Source organism: Equus asinus, chromosome 2, assembly GCF_041296235.1.
Source record: "Equus asinus isolate D_3611 breed Donkey chromosome 2, EquAss-T2T_v2, whole genome shotgun sequence".
Classification (NCBI taxonomy): Eukaryota; Metazoa; Chordata; class Mammalia; order Perissodactyla; family Equidae; genus Equus; species Equus asinus.
Window position 1 is genome coordinate 82,064,994 of NC_091791.1, and position 19,780 is coordinate 82,084,773.

The 19,780-nt window shown below is 36.2% G+C and overlaps 1 protein-coding gene across 1 annotated transcript in view; it reads left to right on the top strand.

The window, feature by feature from the left end:
* The window catches only part of LYST (lysosomal trafficking regulator), a 195,446-nt gene that overhangs the window by 36,181 nt on the left and 139,485 nt on the right, over positions 1 to 19,780 (top strand). The window contains exons 2-4 of the mRNA XM_070492422.1: positions 1,853 to 1,943; positions 5,921 to 6,119; positions 18,669 to 18,759. Of these exons, the coding sequence (XP_070348523.1) occupies positions 5,928 to 6,119; positions 18,669 to 18,759 (283 nt within the window). The 5' untranslated portion in view covers positions 1,853 to 1,943; positions 5,921 to 5,927. The remainder of the gene's footprint in view (positions 1 to 1,852; positions 1,944 to 5,920; positions 6,120 to 18,668; positions 18,760 to 19,780) is intronic.

Here is a 19,780-nt window from a genome sequence, read left to right on the forward strand (position 1 = left end):
AGCGCTAAGCTGACTATCCTGGCAGATAGAACTGTGATCTTGGGTAGAGTGAAACTCCATGGATATCCAAGCTGGGCTTTGCAAAATACAGAGATAAAGAAGCCTTGCCAGTTTAAGAGCATTAGAGAAATCCCTCAGCTTGGCCTGCAAATGTCCCTCAATGAGAGAGAAAAACAGAAGGATCCAGTTGTCTGCAAGCTTTCAATTGTAATGGCTGCGCTGAGTTAGCTGGAATCATTGTAGCATCCCAAGATAGATGTCTCCAGCTGATAGTAGTCCAAGCTAGAGGGTGCTAGTAGTCAGAGCAATCAATATGATACCGTCTTTATGCTCATAATTTGATTGATAATTTCCCCTTCCATAATTTTAGAGGTAAAAATAGATGGATGATTTTGATTAGCTGAGGAGGCAGCAGGTGCCGGTGTAGAAGGTGTAATGAGACTCCATTCTAGGGATGTTCCATTTGGTTGAGCAGTTGATGCACTGGCCACTGGTGCTTGTCCAGCAGAGTGGCCTTGTGGGACTGAAATCGAGCCTGCGCTTTGATAGCTGTGTGCCTGATGTGGGGCTGCACCAGCCTGGGAAGAGGTGTTTTTTCCTAATTCACACAAAGCCTTGTGTGGTCTAATAGCAGCTGTGTCGGATTTCCTGCCTACTTTATCCTCAAGTGCCTAGAATAGTGTGATACAAGTACTGAAAGGAATTCAAGACAGTTCTCTGGATTTGAGCATTTTGAAGCAATTAAAGATCATTCTGATTAAAAAACTTGTGGTTCAAAGTAAACCTTCATGTTTGCCTTATAACTGTAATAAAATATTTTGCATGCCTCTGCCTGGTAAGAACTATAGAGAAGGGGGAAATAGCTAACTAAAGAGAAGCAACTTGTTGCTATCCCAGAAGTAGGAATTTATCCTTTACTTACTATTCTAGAAAATTGGTGGTCTAGTGGTTAAGATTCACAGCCCAGATTCGTTTCCCGGTCAAGGAACCACATCACTGTCTGTCTGTTATGACTCTGTGGCAGCTGCCTGTTGCTGTGATGCTGAAAGCTATGCCGCCAGTTATTCAAATACCAGCAGGGTCACCCATGGTGGACAGGTTTCCACAGAGCTTCCAGACTAAGACAAACTAGGAAGAAGGACCAAGCCACCCACTTACGAAAAAATTGGCCATGAAAACCCTGTGAATAGCATTAGGACATTGTCTGATATAGCGCCAGAAGGTGAGGCGACGGTGCAACAGACCAGGCAGGGTTCTGCTCTCCTGTACACAGGGATGCTAGGAGTCAGAATCAACTCTACTGGCACACATAACAGATTCTAGAAATAGCCTTCATTGTATTGTACACAAAAGATTAATTCATGTAAAAAATTCAACCAGGATATAAAATTTGGTGGTGGTTTGTTCATTGTTTGTTTAGTGTTTTCTGAGTTTGTGTGTATCTTCAAATATCTTTCACTCTTACAGGAGAGTAATAACTTCTCTGTCCCATAGTATGTAGAAGATATTCCACTGCCTGCCAGATTCCAGTGTTGAAAAGACTGATTTTCCTTCCTTTGTAGTTAACTGGTGATTTACCTCGAGGTTGTAAGTTAGGAGTTGGGAGAGGAGGGGTAGGGAGCTACAATCAAGTTGCCTTGTTGAGATAAATATGTTCCCAGACTCCTGCTCTCAAGAGTCCATTCTTGAAGCTATAGGCATTTTTTAGTGTGCTCTTGAGATTCAAAAATTTTGTTGGCTGTTTCATACATCAAATAGACTGGCCACTGGTTTTTATGTCAGAACTTTATTTGTTAAAATTATTTGTGTTTTACTATTGCCATTAATATGTTTGTCTTTTTTTTTTTTGCAGTTGAAGCTTTATTCTAAGAATTATTTGTTTCATCTAGTTCAAGAGCTCAAATTATAAAGACTCTAAATGTTACAGAAGTGTTGAAAGATTGGTAAGTATTTAATGTAATAAATATTAGGAGTCAGAATACTTAGTTCAGTCTAAGGCTTTGAAATGACATAGTTATATGACATGAATTAAACCCCAAAGTAAAAACAACGAAACTTTCCATTAGTAGAGATGGATATATAAATTGTGGTTTATTCATATAATGGCGTATTGCACAATGGTTTAAAGGAATGAACTTAATGTTGAGAGGGAAAAGCAAAGTTATAAAAAGATACATATAGTATACTATTTATATAAATTTTAAAATAACTAAAGCCATACTGAATATTTTTATGGCTATGAACATATAAAAATTATAAAAATATGTATGGAAATGATAAACACCAAGTAGGGAGGGTGAAGAGGTGTGGGTGGGGTATGACTCTCCTGTACTGAAAGGTCTGATTTCTTTATACACGCACACGCACACACTGACCTAAACATAGCATAATGCTAATACTTACTGGATCTGAGTATTGGCTATAACCTCATGTTATATGTTCTTTGTACTTTTCTGGGTATTTGAAATATTCAAATAAATCTTTTAAAAATACCATGCAATCATCTTTTCACTTGGCATCCAGAATGGCTGAAAGGCATTCAAATTCAGCATTCCTATTAGATGAGAAGGATGAAATGAGTATTTCTTAATGTGCAAAGCAAAAATGTGCCCCATCACCCCTACCAATGTTGTTCTAATGCAGTTAGACAGAAGAGTAGAAACTGTGTGAATATTGGATAGGAAAATTCAAAAGTTTTGTTATTTGTAGATGGTAGGGTTTTATATCTGGAAATTCCCAGAAAATCAAAAGAGTTCAGTAAGAAGTTTGGATATATGATTAAATTTGGAAATATCAAAATAAATCTACTTCCTTTATGCCTCCTATATACCAGTTTTCTATCCTAGTTAGAATATATAGTGGAAAACAAAATCCCATTCAGAATAATGGTGAAAACTATAAAATACCTTGGAATAAACCTAACAAGAAATATGTAAAACCTATTATATGAAGTAACAGAACTTTCTACTTCAAGGAAATAATAGGATAAATGTGCAAGTAGTATGAGAATGTCCATTACAGCTTTGTTTATAATAATAAAAAAATAGAAATAACCTAAATATTCAACAATGGGAGATTTGCTACACCTGTATAATGAAATATATGTAATATATACATGCAGTGGATGCCATGCAGCTGTTAAAAAGAGTAAGAGAGGGGCCAGCCCAGTGGCTCAGTGGTTAAGTGTGCATGTTCTGCTTCAGGCGGCCCTGGGTTCACCGGTTCGGATTCCAGGTGCAGACATGGCACTGCTTGGCAAGCCATGCTGTGATAGGCGTCCCACATATAAAGTAGAGAAAGAAGGGCACAGATGTTAGATCAAGGCCAATCTTCCTCAGCAAAAAGAGGAGGATTGGCAGCAGATGTTAGCTCAGGGTTGATTGTCCTCAAAAAAAAGAGTAAGAGAGAGCTCATGTGAATAGATTTCCAAAATATCTAATGAAACAAAGCACGCAATAGATCATTTATATAAAATATTTATGTAACTGTGTATATATTTTATGAACGTTTTTAGATCAGGAAAAACATACATTTCTGCATATATTATGCTTTTTACTGACATGGCATCTTGTGATTTTAGAAAGTGGGGTTGAAATTATTTCCTCATTAATTGTCGTATTTAAAAATCTATGTTAATTTCCCTTATCTTAATTTCTAGAAGATAGGCCTTATTTATTTATTTATTTATTTTTGAGGAAGATTAGCCCTGAGCTAACATCCACTGCTAATTCTCCTCTTTTTGCTGAGGAAGATTGGCCTGAGCTAACATCTGTGCCCATCTTCCACTACTTTATATGTGGGACACCTGCCACAGCATGGCTTGATAAGCAGTGCGTAGATCTGCACCCAGGTTCCGAACTGGCGAACCGCCCCCAGGCTGCCTAAGTGGAACACAGGAACTTAACTGCTACGCCACCCGGCCAGCCTGATGGGCTCTAATTATTACCATGGTTTTTTAGTTTTTCATGTTTTTAATATTTGTAAAGTTGCAGTGTGCCTTGCAATTGATGGTGTCTTATAAGCACCAGTGGACTGCACTTGTGAAGGAGTTGTTCTTGCCTGCTCATGAGTGAACTTGGTCATAGCTATTCACATTGTCAGTGCTTCATTTGAGTTAATGCATTGTCGGTACTATATCTGATGAGTTTTAAATGTTTCCTGGTTGTTCTCTGAAACTTTCTGCTGATTTCATCTGGTAAGATCAAGAAAGTACCAGCATCAAAACTTATAGAACAATGTCAGCATCTTTGGAAGAAAATCTCAGGAACAATAGTATAGCACTCTTAAAAAATGTTGCATAGTGGATGGTTTTCATGGGCCAGGTGATATTGTATGGAAAATTTTAAGTGATAAGAAAGCCTTGTGTTAGAGTTTAATTGGCAGTGTTTTTTTCTTTTTTAGTGGTACACTAGATAATTATGTATCTTAAAATCAGTAAGAGATTAGGTGAAATAAATTAATAAAGTTGGATAAATATGGACTGAATACAAATTAAGTTATTTGATTTATGGAGCAATTTTACCCTATGAAAGCTTACAAAGAATCAATATTATATATAATAGAGATCACTGCTGCATTTTGGGATAATAAGTGATGTATGTGTAATTTTTTTAATACTTTTCTGTCTTTTGCCTCATGTCCAACAATATTTAAAATGATGATTTTATACTAAAGAGGGGATTGTTACTGTAATAATACCTAGAATTCTGATGGGAATCCAAGAATTAAACCATCAAGCCCTAGGATGAACAGTAACCAAAGTAGTATTAGGAATTTCTTTGGTCTCTCCCTTTCATCTTTATTTGCTTCTCTTTGTATCCTTTTGGTTCATTTTCACCCAGTTGGCTTCTTCTGAGCCTCAGCTACCTCAGAATGAGCACCGCAGGCCCATCTTTATGATACTTTTCTGCATAACTGTGCTCCTTAATTCAAATTCCTATGAGGAAGGAAGAAAACTTTATTGGCCCAGTGCCTCTTTGCAAGTTGTACCACACAAGTCATATCTTACAGGCAGCATGTTTGCTGGCTTCTCCTGACTCAGGTTATGTCAGTTGATTAGGGCTCAGAACCTGGCTGTTATTGTCATATGATGATGAGAAGGGAGTGAAGGAAGACTCCACAACACACATTTAATTTAACCTCTCCAAGTTAAAAAATTTTTAAAGTTACTGGATGTCTCAAAATTACTTTTAGCCCTAAGATAAAACTATTTTGAAGTTCTTTGAGGATTTTATTGTTCTTGATTTTTCCTTTTCTGAAGATTTATACACTTTTTTTACTTTATGTTTGTGTTTTCTTCTCTCTTTTGTCTGCTTTACCTTACTATTTTCCTTAATCTGGTAATGTCATATTGCCCTTTGTTTGATTCGAATGTGAAGCAATAAGTGAAGTGGCATAACTTTAGCTGCTAGAATTCTTCAGTTTTTATTCACCTGGTGGTAAATCCCTTGTTCCCCCCATTAACTGAACTCCAGTGTGTGAGGAGGGTGGGTCAGTGATTGTGAGTTTTATCAAGTGAAAACAGTTTATATTTTTAAGAGATTCATTATCTTTTAAACCATGTAGAGCAAGAATATAAGTAATGGGTTCATTTTTATTCTATGGTGAGGCTATTTAAGGGAGAAAGTCTGGATCTGCCTTAACTGCCACCACTCACTAGTGTTTTCTGTCTGGGTGCTTCACTTACCCCTTCTTGGTTATGCTCTGGCATTTCACAGCCAGGACTAATTTCTGCCATATAGGATTATTTAAGGAGTACCTGACCAGGTCAGAACTATGTCCAAAAAGATTATAGAGTTAAGTACCGATGCCCAGTAATTCAAAGTCAGTCTTTAGTTAAAAACAAACAAACAACAAAAAGACATCGTTTTAAACATAAATTTTTGTTTTTCTAATCTTTTTTGTGATATTTATTTTATAGCTCGGTCATGAGCACCGACAGTAACTCATTGGCACGTGAATTTCTGACCGATGTCAACCGGCTTTGCAATGCAGTGGTCCAGAGGGTGGAGGCCAGGGAGGAAGAAGAGGAGGAGACGCACATGGCAACCCTTGGACAATACCTTGTCCACGGCCGAGGATTTCTGTTACTTACCAAGCTAAATTCTATCATTGATCAGGTAACATTTTCATATCAAATAATTTTTTCATTAGTATATTATAATTAATTATAGGTGCATAATTTATGGGTTACATAGTTTCTAAGAGTCTCTTTGAGATCAAGTCCTATTTCTCACATCACTCCAATAAAGAAAAGTAGCACAATTTGTGAACATATTGTTTATTTGGATACTTTTCAAATTATCTGAAATATCTAGAATTACAAATGGCCTTTCTTCTAAAATGGCTTTATATATACTGTGGTTTTTATCCTAATATCAGTGTGAGATAACTACGATTATTGGTAGAGATATAAGATCATGATTGAAAAACATGATGAATTTGCACTTTCAATAAACACCATATATGTTTTTGAAAAGTTTAGCATAAATTATATTTAGGGAGCTTACTCATTCTGGAGTGAAAGTAGAGAATCCTTTGTGTAAACTGGTAATTACTGAGTCCCTTAGCTTGTATACATCTAGTTTTTTGCACACTATTGTGTTTGCTTAAAGTATTGTATGACCATATGGCATTTTGCTGTTTCCTTATTATGGAATTAACAGGATTTTAAAGTTAGTGGGGACTATAGAGATGTGTTCATCCAACCTCCTTTTGTAGATGAAAAACTGAGATGCAGAAATATTAAATAACCCAGACAAGGTTAACTTGAAGCCTAAATGTGACTTATACCTTTGTTTCATTTTAGTAGAAAAAGCAAATAATTATTTTATGAAAGAAAAACTGTACCATCTGCTTTCAGGAGACTGATTAATGTAGTTAGATAATAATATTTCATTTAACTTGAGAAGATAATAAGGTCATGGTAGCATCAATATGACAGATATTTTTAAACACTTTAAATGTTACTTTAGATGTAAACTTAACCATTGTTAAAATTTTTTTGCTATGAAAGCATTTTGCTAATAAGTACATATATTTGGGTAACTATAGAGACTAAAATTACACAGTGCCTCTGTTTTCACTATAAACTGAGACACCTAACAAATATAATCAGGAAATATTTGTTCACTATGGTGTCTACCTGTAATGGAATTTTCCAGAATATTTGCAGGTTTATGTATTTTATTATTTTTCATGAATGTGATTTATTAAATGTGACTAAATGTAACTTAATTTTTATATATTTGTATGACTTTTTTAATAAATTTAAAAATCAGAAAAAATTATTTGTTAGACCATGTGTAGTGTTTTTATTTCAAAATTTTGATGTTTTAATATGTATATTAAGCTCTGTTGTCTTCTTACCCCACATTAGAACAATTCATTGCTTTCTCTTTTTTTTAAGATGCTATGCAAATAGCATCAGAAATATCAAGTACCCAGGAATAAATTTTAATAAAATACGTACAGACTTCTGTATAGAATTCTATAAAACATTGTGAAGAGGAATGAAAGGAGACCCAAATAAATGCAGAACTCATAATTTTCATGTATTGGAAAAATCAATATTGCAAAGATGTCTGTTTTCTCCATATTGATCTATAGATTCCAATGCAATCTTAATCAAAATTTATGATTTTTTTGACAGCTGTATTGAGAGATAATTCACATATCATAGAATTCACCCATTTCATATGTACAATTTGATCGTTGTTAGTGTAGTCAAAGATAAGTGTAACTATCATCTCAGTCAATTTTAGCACATTTTCATCACATCAAATAGAAACCCCCTGCCTTTTTAGCTCTCGCTCCCCTTCCCCTTGCGATTCCCCTCAACCCTAAGCAAGCACTAATCTCCTTTCTGTCTGTAGATTTTATGCTTTCTAAGTCATGAAGTATCTTTTAATGCATTATGAAATGACTGAAATCATTGAAGTCATAGTTGCAACAATAGTTTTTCCTCTGGTAATATTTTTTAATCCCCTTTTCCCTCATCACTCACTTTTTGGAATGTCTGTAGGAATGATAACAGGAACAGTAGAAGAAGAGTGAAAATAAATAGCCATTTAAAAAATAGGGCTTATCAACATTTAATTGTTTATACCAGAAAATGGAGAATGATCATTTGGATCTTTAAGGGGCATTTAATTGCTCTGGTTTATTCATTTAAGGTAGAATCAAAACACTAGATTCAAAGGTGTACATTTCAGGAGGAACTTTAGCTTTTGTATCTGTGCTTCTCATGGATAGGAACACTTCGTGGGTACTCTGGAGAAGAGGCAGTTTAAGCCCTTGCCCTTCCACTGCAGTCCTTTTGTACAAGGACTTTATTAGTATATATTTATTAATAGATAGTTAATATCGAGTGTTAATCAGACTTTTTATTGGTATATAATTTACGTATAGTAAATGCACAAATGTTAAGTGTCTGGTTGGATGAGTTTTGAAGAATATATATACATCTATGTCACCTCCATCTAGATCAATGTTTAGAACATTTCCACCTACCTAGAAGGTTTTGTCATGCCCCTTTTCAGTCAACCCCTCCCCTTTCCCCACTGGAAGATAACCACTGTTCTGATTTCTAACTTCTAAGTATAGTTTTGCTTGTTCTAGAACTTTACATAAATGGAATCACGCAGTATGTACTCTTGTGTCTCAGAGATTCATCCATGTTTTGTGAATCAGTAGTTCCCTACTTTTTGTTTCTGGTTAGTATTTTGTTGTATGGATATACTACAATTTATTTACCTGTTCACCTGTTTAATCGTTTGGGTTTGTTTCCATTTGGCTGATATTAATAAAGCTGCTGTGAACATTCTTATAAAAGTCTTTGTGTGAATATATTTTCATTTATGCTGGGTAAATATCTAGGCATACAATTGCTGGGTCAAAGAGCAGTTGTTTAACTTTAGAAGAAACTGCCAAACTGTTTTTCAAAGTGGTTGTACCACTTTTCATTCTCACCAGCAATCTATGAGAATTCCACTTGTTCTGCATCCTTTCTAATATTTGACATTGCCAGTCTTTTTAGTATTAGTCATTCTAAGTGAATATGAAGTAGTATCTCACTGTGGTTTTAATTTGCATTTCTCTGACAACTAAGGATGTTGAGCACTTTTTTGTGTGCTTAGTGGCCCCATTTATATATCTTCTTTTGTGAATGTCTGTTTAAGCCTTGTGCCCATTTTTAAAGTCCAGGTATTTATTATCCAGTTGTAGTTGTTCTTTATGTATTCTGGATAAAAGTCTTTGTTGGATTCCAAATATGTTCTTTGTGGCTTACCTTTTCATTTCTTAACAATGTCTTTAGAAGACATTTTTTCTTTTGTGATTAGTGCTTTTTGTATCCTGTCTAAGAAATCTCTATTTTGCAACCCCACAGTTACAAAGATATTCTCCTATTTTTTTTTTCTAGGAGCTTTTTAGTTATTATTTTTACTTTTAAGTCTGTGATCCATTTTGAATTAATATTTGTGTATGGTGGGAGATAGGAGTTACGCTTCCTTTCGGCTCCTCCTGCCTGTGTAGATACCCAGTTGTTCCAGCAACATTTCTTCTTAAAAGTCTGCTCTTTCCCCCACTGAATAACCTTGACACCTTTGTTGAAAATCAATTGACCATACATTTAAATGTGGGTTTATTTCTAGACTCTATTCTGCTCCATTTGTCTGTCATCTCCTCTTTCACTAATACCATACTGTTTTGACTACTGTGGCTTTCATGGTAAGTCTAGAAATTAGGTGGTGTAAATTCTCCTATTTGTTCTTCATTTTTGAGAATGTTTGACTATTCTAGGTCTTTTGCATTTCTATATAAATTTTAGAATCAGCTTATTATTTCTACAAAAATGCCTGTTAGAATTTCAGTTGTGATGGCATTGAATTCAGAAATCAGTTTGGAGAGAATTGATGACAATGTTGAGTTTCTCAATCCATGCACATAATATAAATCTCTGTTTATTTGAGTCTTCTCTAATTTCTCTGCGATATTTTGTGATTTTCAGTGTAGAGGTCTTGCATATTTTTTGGTTAAATTTATTCTAAATATTTTATTTTTTGGTGCTATTGTAAATGGCGTTTACAATTTTTATTTTCTGTTGTTTGTTGCTCATAGACATAGTTAATTTTTGTATGCTGACCTTATGTCCTGTGCCTTTGCTAAATTAACTTATTTACATTTATTTTGAAAATTTTCTGTAGATTCCTTAAGATTTTCTATGTACATAATCATGTCATGTGTGAATATGATAATTTCACTTCTTTTCCAATTTTTATACCTCTTATTTCATATTCTTGCCTTTTGCACTGACTGTTAGTGCAAAGGTGGACGGACTGATGAGAGTGGACATCCTGCCTGTGTCTGACCTTAGAGGGAAAGTGTTCAGTATTTCACCATTAAATGTGACGTCAGCTCTAGGTGGTTCTCAGATGCCTTTTATCAGGATGAGGAAGTTCTCTTCTCTTCTCGACTTGTTGAGAGTTTTTAATCCTGAATGGATGTTGGATCTTGTCAGATGCCTTTTCTGAATCTATTAAGAGTATCATATTATTTTTCTTTTTTATTCTGTTAATGTTGGTTAATTACGTAAATGGTTCTAAATATTGAAGCAACTTTGCATTCCTGGGATAAACCCCATTTGGTCATGATTTATTATACAGAGACATGTTAATCTATTTATTCTAATGAAAAAAACAGTCCACATAAATAGCAAAAATGTATTCTTTTTAATGGTTATAGATGGCAGAGTTGAAGTTTATGGACAGCCTCTTACAAGTTTTTTGAAAGAAACTTGACCCAGCCTAAAAAGTAACAATTATCTTTGATTTTCATCTTGGTACCAGTATCAACTACATGGGTAACTTTAGTGACTTAATTGCTCCATATCTCAGTATCCTTGTCAGTAACGTAAATACGTCTAGTTGGGTGACTTAAAAGATCTCTTCCAACATAAAAAATTATTGTGTCTGTGTAATATTTGATGATAATGGTTTCTGATTTCTTCTATACCCTGAGTTTGAATGTGTATAGCTTACTTCTGATGTAATGAGTAGAAAATTAAAATGATTTATTACCAACACAATATACCAAAATTAAACTAGTATACACAATCATGCATTGTAAATACTACTTTTAAAATTTCAGTATGTATAATTTTCATTCCTGTTCACACTCTGTGAATGTTCTATAAAGTTGTTACTTATTTTGCTAGTAAAATATGAAGTTTTACTGAAGGAGGTTATACATTTATGAACAAAATATACTTTAAAAATTATAATAGGTTTCTTTAATCTTCAGCTATTTTCTTGTAAGAGACTACTTTATTCTTCCTACATTTTTGTAGTTTTATCACTTTAATATATAGTACTACATAAATGGCCTATCAGACTAATATATAAAATAAGTATAATAGAAAAATACTAGACCTTTAAAAGTGTGGCTACACAGTTCATTCACTGCTTTATTCAGGAGACCATTAAGCACTTACTGCGTGCCAGCATCTCTGCTAAATGCAGAGATAAAAGAACAGAGACTGCCTTTACCAGCAGCTCTTAGCTCTTTTGAAGAGATGGACAGATAAACAAAAAAGTGATGACAAAACAGTGTAAAAGTACAGGAAAGGGTGTACAGGAAAGGGTCATCAGGAAGTGATTCTTAGAGAATTGACATCTCTAAGTAGGGATTAGCAATGTAAAGAGGTAGGAAGCATTAGACCAAGGGAACTGCAAATGCAAGGATGCTAGAGAAAGAGAAAGAACAGCACATTCCATGAACTACAAGTAGTTGAGGGAAGTTAGAGCAAAGGCTGCATGTGGGGTTTGGCTAATGGGGAGACTGGAAGACAGAGGCCATGTGATGGCAAGCCTTGTGTACTGTATTGAGGAGTCTTAATTTTATTCTGAAAACATTGGGGAGGTTTTTAGGCAACAAAATAGGCAATGAAAATTATTCTTCAGATTTGACAAGTTAAGTCACTGGTAATATTATTAACGAGAATTGTTTTAGTAGGAGAATAATGCAAACGTTTAAATACTGTAAAGGTATTAACAAGCGAACTTTTAGTATACTACATCTAGTTCTACAGATTCTGTTTATACACATGCCAAGGTTTATCTATGCATGATTAGTCTGGCAGGGATGAGGGAGTGTGGGGCATGCAGGCATTTCTACTTCTTGTAGTAGTGAGAATATGATTGCAGTGGAAATCTTAGCCACTAGACAATGGTGCTATCCACAGAGGGTAGATAATCCATTGAGTTATCTCCCTTTACACCCAGGGTAGTAAATAGGAGCAATGAGTCTGTCAGTTGATTGTGGTTTAACAAACCACATTTCAAAAACTTAATGGCACAAAATAACAGTGAATTGTTTGCTCATCATTCTGTAAGTTGGCAGTTCAGGTAGGCTCAGCTGGGATAGCTTCCTCTGCTCCTCGTGGTGTCAGCTGTGCTTACAGCTGAATGTGCAGTCAGCTGGCGGAAGACTGAGGGCTGTTGGATGGGGCTGTTGGCCAGGCTGCCTCAGTTCTCATCCATGTGGCCTCTCATTTTTCAGTAGGCTACACTCAGCTTCTTTACATGGTGGAGGAAGCATTCCAAGAGGGTGAGGCTGCAAGAAGTCACATAACATCACTTCTGCTGCCTTCTATTGATCAAAGCAAGTCACAAGGCCAACACAGAATTAAGGGATGGGAACATAGACTCCATCACTTCATGAGAGGAAATAATTTATGACCATGTTTTATCTACTGTAGTCTTTTCTCTGGCCACAACTATTAGCATTCCTTCCACATTCTCTCCTTCCCAGGACTCTCAAAGTATCATCCCATCATGGCATCTGGCTCAAAGTCCATGATCTTGTCGTATACATCAGTTCTGGGTGTAGATGAGGCTTCCAGGTGCAGTACTTTTGTTGCAGCTCTTCTTCACTGAGAGACTTGTGAACTAAAAAGACAAGTTATCTGACACACACACCCTATGTACAATGATGAGATGGGGGCATGTTAACCACAATAGATACTTGTATTCAAGAAAGAAAGTGATGGGAGGCACATCACTGATCCGCTGAAATCCAGTCAAGCATGTGTTGTCACACCCCTATTCTAGGGGCGGGGAATATGTTTTTCTTCTGTGGGAGTAGTTCCCGAATCCATGGTTCTCCAAGACTCTTGGCTCCACCCTCTGAGGTGTCTTTTCTTTTCCATAATAGATGGCCCATAATTTGCAGCTTTTTCACTCTGCTTCCTGGGTCGCCAGTGGGGACCCAGAGGTCTTTTTTCATTGTGAACTATGTTTCTTTTTGTCCAAGCTGTTAATATTTTTTAATACTACAACTTTCTTTAAAAATATTGTGGGTTTCCTCTGAATCTTAATGGAGTTCACAGCATTCCCCAAAAGCCACATCTGTAATTGTTTTTGAGACAGACTTCTCTCTACTATGGGGTAAGGCTTGTGTGGAACAATCGTCAAGATTCCTAGTAGTACTTTTGTCTGACAGTGTTTACTAGGTACCACCTAAATTCTTTCTGAAATCTTAACAAAGAGTATTATAGCTATTTAATAACCATTCTTTGTTGGGAGGACAGGCAACAGGGGCCGTGAGCTGTGGCTTGCTGGCCAAATCCTGCTGCCAGTGACCTATTTTCGGACAACCCACAAGCTAAGAATAGTTTTTGCATTTTTAAAGGATTATTAAAACAAACAGAAGAATATGCAACAGAGTCCACATATGACTCACAAAGCCTAAAATGTTTACTACCTGGCCCTTTACAAAAAAAGTTTGCAACCCTGGTCTAATTCAAGAAAAACTATTAGCATAATGTTTGGCATCATGGGAAAAACAGTACTATACTGAGATATCAAAAATGTTTGACAAAATTCATCTATTCTTGACAAAAGCTCTAAAAATAAGATTAGAGGGTTTCATATACAAAAAGTAGAAAAACCAATAGTATTTTTAATGTTTTACAATAGAATCAATATAAGAATAACCCTTTATTACTATTTCCATTTGATACCATGTTTTAAAAACATGCAATGGTAAAGTGGAAAATGAAAGTAATGACAGCTAAATATGAGAAAGATGGAGAAATAAAAATACCATTTTTAAAGTGATGTATAGAAAAATCCAAAAGCTCATCCAGATAATTGTTCAGCAAAGTTATAGAAGACAAACTTACATTGTTTACTTTAGGTATGGCTATACAGCTAGAAAATAAAAGAAAAAAGATTCTATTTACAGTACTAATGAAGAAATATTCATATCTGTGTGTATGGACACATATAATAGAAATAATAAAATTTTGATAGAAGAAATAAAGGACTTAACACATACACATGTATTTCTGCTTATCTCTGGAAGATTAGACTTAATTAGCATGTCAAAATGCTGATTTAAAGTAATACCATTAATACCACTTAAAATAACTTGAGTAGTCTTCTGTCGCATTTTGGATACAGTCCAAGTTCCTTAGCATGTCATCCTGAGGTCCTTGAACCCCACTGATCTGGTGCCCACCTGCTTTTGCAGCTTCCTAGGCATCCGTCTGGTTTGGAATCTCAGCCCTTCCCCCTGACTCACTTGCCCTTTCTCAACCATCCTGCCACCACTACTTCTGGATGACTAGGACAGGCAGTTAATGTAAAATCCAGTCTAAACAGAAGAGTACTGAAAGGGACAGTGCCTGGCACCTGGTAGGTACTTAAAATATGTTTCTTGAATTTACCTGGAAAATTACCACCTGAATGAGAGTAATTTTACTGTTTATTATTGCTATGGGGAATTTAAAAAGGCAATGACAGTCATTTTCCCTGCAGAAGGGAAACATAAAACTGTAAATATTAAATGAGAAGTAATGTGATTTCTGTAGATTGGACAGTGTAGGAATAGCCGGGGAATGGATCTGTTTATGACATACATTGCCTAATATGGCACATTGAGAACTTTCCACTTGGATGGCATGAGATAACACCTCTGGATACTCTGACTATTGTGTATACTTAGGACCTTGGGAGATAAAACTAAAGCTTAGTTTGAAACAGAAGGCTACAAGTTCTAGTTTGACAGGGTGCCCACAAATAAGAGAAAAGGATTTCATGACTTGCAAAAGGATAGAATTACTATGTGATTTCTTTGGGACTTGAAAGGATAGATGAATCTGGGAATATATGATACCTAAAAAAGTGATAGGTCCAGAGGATTAGAGAGAGCTGCCCCCACTGTTGTACTGGGCAGCAGGGAGGTCAGGGGTGTCCTCCTCAGGACCGCACTTCCAGCAGAGGTGGCAAAAAACAAAAAACCTGTGCTTGCTTCAATCTCATTCTTTTGAAAAACCCGTGGTTTCCAAGAATTAATCCACATGGATGAAACGGGGGAAAAAGGCATGAAGTCCTGAGCGGGAACGGTAACCTTGGGTTGGTGTGGGAGGAAAAGCTTCACAGAACAGGTATTGCTGGGGCTGGGCCTTTAAGGTAGTGAGGGATCCTTTAGCTAAGTGGGAAGGAGTGTGTCATTGCCAGGAGGCAGGAATGCTTGATGATGTGGCAACGATGATTTACCAGTGTCCTGTTGTGGAGCAAGGGCTAAATTAGAAGGACAGCATGTCTGTAGCCCTTCTTCACACACCTTTGAGGTTTCTGCAAGCTCCATTAGAATGTTGTTAGTTCATCTGCTGAACATAAAGAGTCAGATTAAGGAGGACTCTACAGGAGTAATGTGCTCAAAATTGGTCTACACTTTTTTAAAGACCATATACGTTTTGCTGGCATCTTAAAAAATGTTGAGGTACATACTGAGTATGAGCTGTACATGGAAATGTTATCTAGACGTCTTTAGTCTTGCTAATTTCGAAGTAACGCACATGAAAATGGGGACTTGTGGCACAATTTTTACTTTGCATCCAGAGTTTAAAGTCATTTATGCAGATAATGTTTATTAACATTGAGCAGCAGAAAAGAAGGATGATTGCTAAGAACTAGGGCCCCAGCTTGGAGTCCATTCTCTGAGAGAGGACTGGGAAGTAGGTTTAGAAAAGTTTCCTATCATATTTAGTGATAAATCCAAACTCTTTCGCATGGCCCACAAGGCCACCTTAGATCTGGCACTGTCCACCTTGCTGACCTGTGCCTTCCAGCCTCATCTCCTAACACTCTCCCCCTTGCTATTCATGCTGGCCTGCTTGCTATTCTATGAAAAAGCCAAGCCCGTTTCCAACCTTTTATATACTTCCTAGAAGCCCTTTTCTCCAAATCTTTGCATGGATTCCATCTCATCAATTATCTGCTCAAGTGGCTCATCCTAAATAGCCTATCTAAATGTCTCCCTTTTCATCAATCTGTAATCCTTCCCCTGTTTAACTGTCTTCATAGCACGGCATTCTGTCTGAAAATTTCTCATTTGTTGTACCCATTATCTTCTGTCTCCCCTGCTAGAGTGTCAGCTTTGTGAAAATGTGAATATTGTCTTCCTTGTTCACCACTGCTTCCAAAGTGTTTGGCACAGAATAGGGGCTCAATAAGTATTTATTGAAGGAGTAAAAGAGGGAAATTGGCATTCAGACATTAACAGCCAGCAAGTTGATTGCTGTACTGGTAGTAAATCAGGAACGTGAAACCTAACTGTACCAAGCGGGTGTTAGAGAAGTCTCCCCACAGAGGAGCTGAGACCTGAAGAATGAGTTGGCCTTTGGCAGATGGGAGGATGGTGACAGGAGGACTGTGAGAGCAGTGTCTGTGAGGAAGACGTATTAGGGAGTACAAAGACCAGTGGTGTTCAGGAAACCCTTAAGAGCTGGACATGTGAGGAGGGGTCAGGTGTGGTTGTGGGAGCTGAAACTGGACAAGTGAATAGGAATCATGTCATGAAAGGTCTGTAAGCCTGAAGAGGAGCTTAGATTTTACTTTTGAAGAATTTTGAGCCTCTTCATAACCAGGATACTAGAAGGAATAGTCTGAATGATATGTCTCTGCTTTCTCATTCCCTTCAACTCTTCAGCCTATTGTAATCTGACTTGTATCCTAATCACTCCATTAAAACTGTGTTTGTTAAGGTCATTAGTGACCCTCTTCTTGCTAAATGCTTTTCTGCCATCGTCTTACACAGCTAAAGAACAACTCCTGACCCAGTTAACACTTTTTTTCCCTAAACTATTCTCTTCCCTTGATTTCTCTGGTTCTGCTTCTCTTTTGGGAAGCTATTTCTCAGTCTCCTTTCAGGCGTCTCTTTAGCACTACCATCCTTAATTCCTTAAATGTTCTCTAAAGCTCCTTTCTCATCAGTCTTCTCTCATCATTCTGCATACTCTCCCTAGGAGGTCTCACATATGTCCGTGACTTCTGCCCCAAGGACTCCCAAGTCTTTTTGTTTACTTCACATCTCTTTCTTAAGCTCCAGATCTGTATATCCAACTGTTTACTAAAAGGCTCTCTCCATTTGGATATCCCACAGACATCTGAAACTTAATGTCTAAAAAGTGAATCCATCATCTTTAGCACTTCTACCTAATAGCACTCCTAAATTCCTGTCTGGGTAAATACATTGTCCGTCACCTAGTTACCTAAACCAGAAACCTTCGAGTTCTTTTACATCTTGCTTTTTCTCCCTTATACCCCATAGATAATCAACTGCAAGTCATTTCACTTCTCCTCTATAGTTTCTCAAATATATCTCCTCATTTTCAATTTTACTGTCAGAGCACTTGAAATCATCATTATCTCTCATCTGAATTATTGTTTCCCTGCCTCTAACACTGATCGATCCCTTCCCCTCTGCGCCCATTTCTGTCCTCTGTACAGAAGTGGCTAGAGTGCTCTTTCTAACAAGCAAGTCTGATTATATCACCCTGACTCCCTCCCTACGGATTGATGTGAAAAATTTAAAGTTGATTTGTCATTAATTCCTTGACCACCCATGTCCTAAGTGTTCCAAGTCTTGCTCTCTAGCTCCAGTCCCACTTCCACACTTCTAACTGATAATGATTGCTCCTTTTTCTGAACTCCTGTGCCACACGTGGGTACTTTCTCATCCTACATGCCTTCTATTGTTCTTTAACTGTTTGTGTGTAACGTATTTTATGGACCAAATGAGAGGACCTTCTCCAGGGTTTGGACCATATCTTCCAGAAAGGATAAGACAGTAAGTGCTGTGGATGTAGTGTGCAGTCAATAAATATTTATTGGATTACCTTGACTAATCAGTCTTTCTCTTTATATATTATTTATTAATAATGTCAATTTCTCTTTTTAAAATTGTGTCCCCTGACTTTGACATTTAACTGCATGAAGACTTGATGTTTTTCTAGTAACTTCATGTTATTAGTTTGCTAATTAATAGGGCTTAACTTTTCATTTTCACCTAGCAAATTTGTTTTCTCATAGGTGAGGAATTCTTGCAATGTGCATGGTGGTAATAACAGCTCTTTTTGGAAAAATCAGCAAGAATGTGCTAAATACTGTCAAATACTCTTACATTCTTCTGTCACTGGAAAGGCTTATAAATTGAAAAGTATCACAGCTTTAATTGGATTTAAGATAGGTTAATTTGATTCTTAGCTTCTCAAATGCAACCTTTCAAGAAAAAGGATTTTTGGTCCAATTTAAGACAAGGTATTAGGAATTAATGTGTCTCAGGACCTCAGAACATAAAGGATTGTTTTGTTTCTAATACAGGCATTGACGTGTAGAGAAGAACTCCTTACTCTTCTTCTGTCACTCCTTCCACTGGTATGGAAGATACCTGTTCAAGAAGAAAAGGCCACAGGTATGTTTCTTTTCTTTATCGTATCACGTGTGTCATCAAAATTCCACTGGGCAAAAAAGTCCTTCGAAAAGTTACTTCTGCCTTAATGGTTGATATAGTTCAAATTCAGAACAATATATATTAGTATGATACTTAAAATGAAAAATTCTATGGGCAAACACCTTTCTGTTTCTTTTAATAATACAAAAACCATGGTGCTTCTTAGGGGATTACTCAGTGTAATAATGATGAGAAAATATATGAAGAAGCAGAACACTTAACAAAAGGAGTAAATCTAGGTATGCAGCATAACATCTGAGAAATAGACAGTGCAAAGTTTGAAGAGAGACATGAAAGTTAATTTGCTTAAAGAGTGCTTTCTATTACCAGTACTCTATCAATGACTTTTGCAGTTTAGTTTTTATAATGTTGCTTTTAAAGGATAAATTTGAAGTAATATTTTGTTTCAAGGCTTGGTAGAATGATTCCACTTAAGGTCAATACATATTTTTAATTTCTCATTTTGAAAAAAACATATATATTGTATTAAGTGTATGAAATTTAGTTTAAATGTTTCAGTGGAGGGATTTACAGTTTTCCCCCTTGACCGTTTCTGGGATATGTGAATTGTGAGACGTTTAAGGATCTCTCAGGTTTAAAAAAAAAAAATCATTCTGTATTGTATTTTAATGCCATATGTGCATTTTTAATACATTTCTGGTACGGCGCTCTCTTTTTAGGGAGTTATCTAAAGTCTTATAGTCTTGTTTTCCTGCTTATTTGTCGGTTCACTAGCTCTCTGTTCTTATTTTCTTCTGAATGTGTAGAACTCACAAATTGTTAATCACTTAAGAAATCTGGTTACTGTTCTTTGGGGAAGTTGCCTTCATGACTTACATCTTTTGCATAGGTGGAGTTTGTCAGACTCCTTTTAATTTCCCCCTCCTTCTATTAATTAAAGTACATATCTTTTATTTGCAGATTTTTATTTATTCACTCTAAATTGCAACTATATTTTTCAAATAGGTCTTTTTACATATTA